Below are 1,542 nucleotides of genomic sequence, written 5' to 3' on the forward strand. Positions count from 1 at the left end.
GCGGGCTCGAGGACTCACGAGATGACGGTGGCCGGTGGGGAGGCGGGCTCGAGGACTCGCGAGATGACGGTGGCCAGTGGGGAGCCAGGCTTGAAGTCTCGCGAGATGACAGTGGCCAGTGGGAAGCCAGGCTCAAGGACTCGCGAGATGACATCAGCCGGTGAGGCGCCAGGCTTGAGCACTCACGAGGTGATGGCGGCCGGTGGGGAAGCGGGGGACCCTTGCTAGAGGCATTCTACTGCACGACTGAGGAGGCCCAGGGTGTCCCGTTTGTTTCGCCACTGCAAAGAGGCAGGTAGTGGCGCTGTCCGCGGTGGCATTGTTGGAGTGATTGGTGACAGAATACGTTGGTGACGGCACCGGGGTCTGAGGTGAGCTCTCCAGCTGCAGAAATGAGCGAACAGACTGCTTCATTGGATACCTCGTCGCCACCCAGTAAGGCGCCTGCCCAGTCTGACACGACTAGATCCAGCATTGACTTGGCAAGTTTCTTCCAGTGTCCGGTTTGCTTAGACTACGCGTTACCGCCAATTCTTCAGTGTCCGAGAGGCCATCTTGTTTGTAGCAGCTGTCACTCAAAACTCATATCTTGTCCAATTTGCCGAGGCCCCTTGGGATTCATTCGCAACTTGGCTATGGAGAAAGTGGCTGACTTTGTACTTTTCCCGTGTAGATACGCCTGTTTGGGATGTGAAATAACTCTGCCACACACAGAAAAAGCAGATCACGAAGAAGTCTGTAAGTTTAGGCTTTATCCCTGCCCGTGCCCTGGTACTCTCTGTAAATGGCAAGGCACTGTGGATGCTATAATGCCTCATCTGACGAATATGCATAAGTGCGTTACAACAATAGAGGGAGAGGATATAATTTTCCTTGCTACCAACATTCATCTTGCTGGCGCTTTCGATTGGGTTATGATGCAGTCCTGTTACGGTTTTCACTTCATGTTAGTTTTGCAGAAACAGGAGGATCACAATGGCGACCAGCAGTTCTTCGCAACTGTACAGCTGATGGGAACACGCAAGGAAGCTGAAAATTTTACTTACCGACTTGAGCTAAAGGGTCATCGGCGACGACTGACTTGGGAAGCGACTCCTCTACCTATTCATGAGGACATAGCAAAAACCATTAAGAATAGAGACTGCTTAATCTTTGGTGGCAACACTGCACTGCATTTTGCAGAAAATGGCGATTTAAGCATCAATGCAACGATTAATAAGTGTTGAAATGGCAGTGGAACATTTTCTATTCAGTGTTAAAACTGTTTAATTTCACAGAAAATAAGCCACCCATGTGCCTGCCAACCTGAAACTCTTCACAAGTATAAGCTCAACACATAAATAGAAAGACTGTTAAATACAGAAACAGTTGTGTGTAGTAACATTAGTATATATAAAGATGGGCATATTTTGCATTAAGAAAGAAAACATTATAAATTAATTTTGAATTTTGTGTTGTAGATGGTATTGAAAAATAATGTTTTCTTTTGTTTTTGGGTCTGTGAGTGTGTGTGTGTGTGTGTGTGTGTGTGTGTGTGTGTGT

The 1,542-nt window shown here is 47.6% G+C and overlaps 1 protein-coding gene across 1 annotated transcript; it reads left to right on the plus strand.

Moving 5' to 3' along the window:
• Window positions 1-296: 296 nt before the first annotated feature.
• On the plus strand, window positions 297-1,331 carry LOC126946833 (E3 ubiquitin-protein ligase SIAH1-like). The gene has a single exon (XM_050777519.1). It carries the CDS (start codon window positions 393-395, stop codon window positions 1,224-1,226), a length of 834 nt encoding a protein of 277 aa, XP_050633476.1. The 5' UTR covers window positions 297-392; the 3' UTR covers window positions 1,227-1,331.
• The last annotated feature ends 211 nt before the right edge of the window (window positions 1,332-1,542 follow it).

The sequence above is a fragment of the Macaca thibetana genome, chromosome X, assembly GCF_024542745.1.
Source record: "Macaca thibetana thibetana isolate TM-01 chromosome X, ASM2454274v1, whole genome shotgun sequence".
Classification (NCBI taxonomy): Eukaryota; Metazoa; Chordata; class Mammalia; order Primates; family Cercopithecidae; genus Macaca; species Macaca thibetana.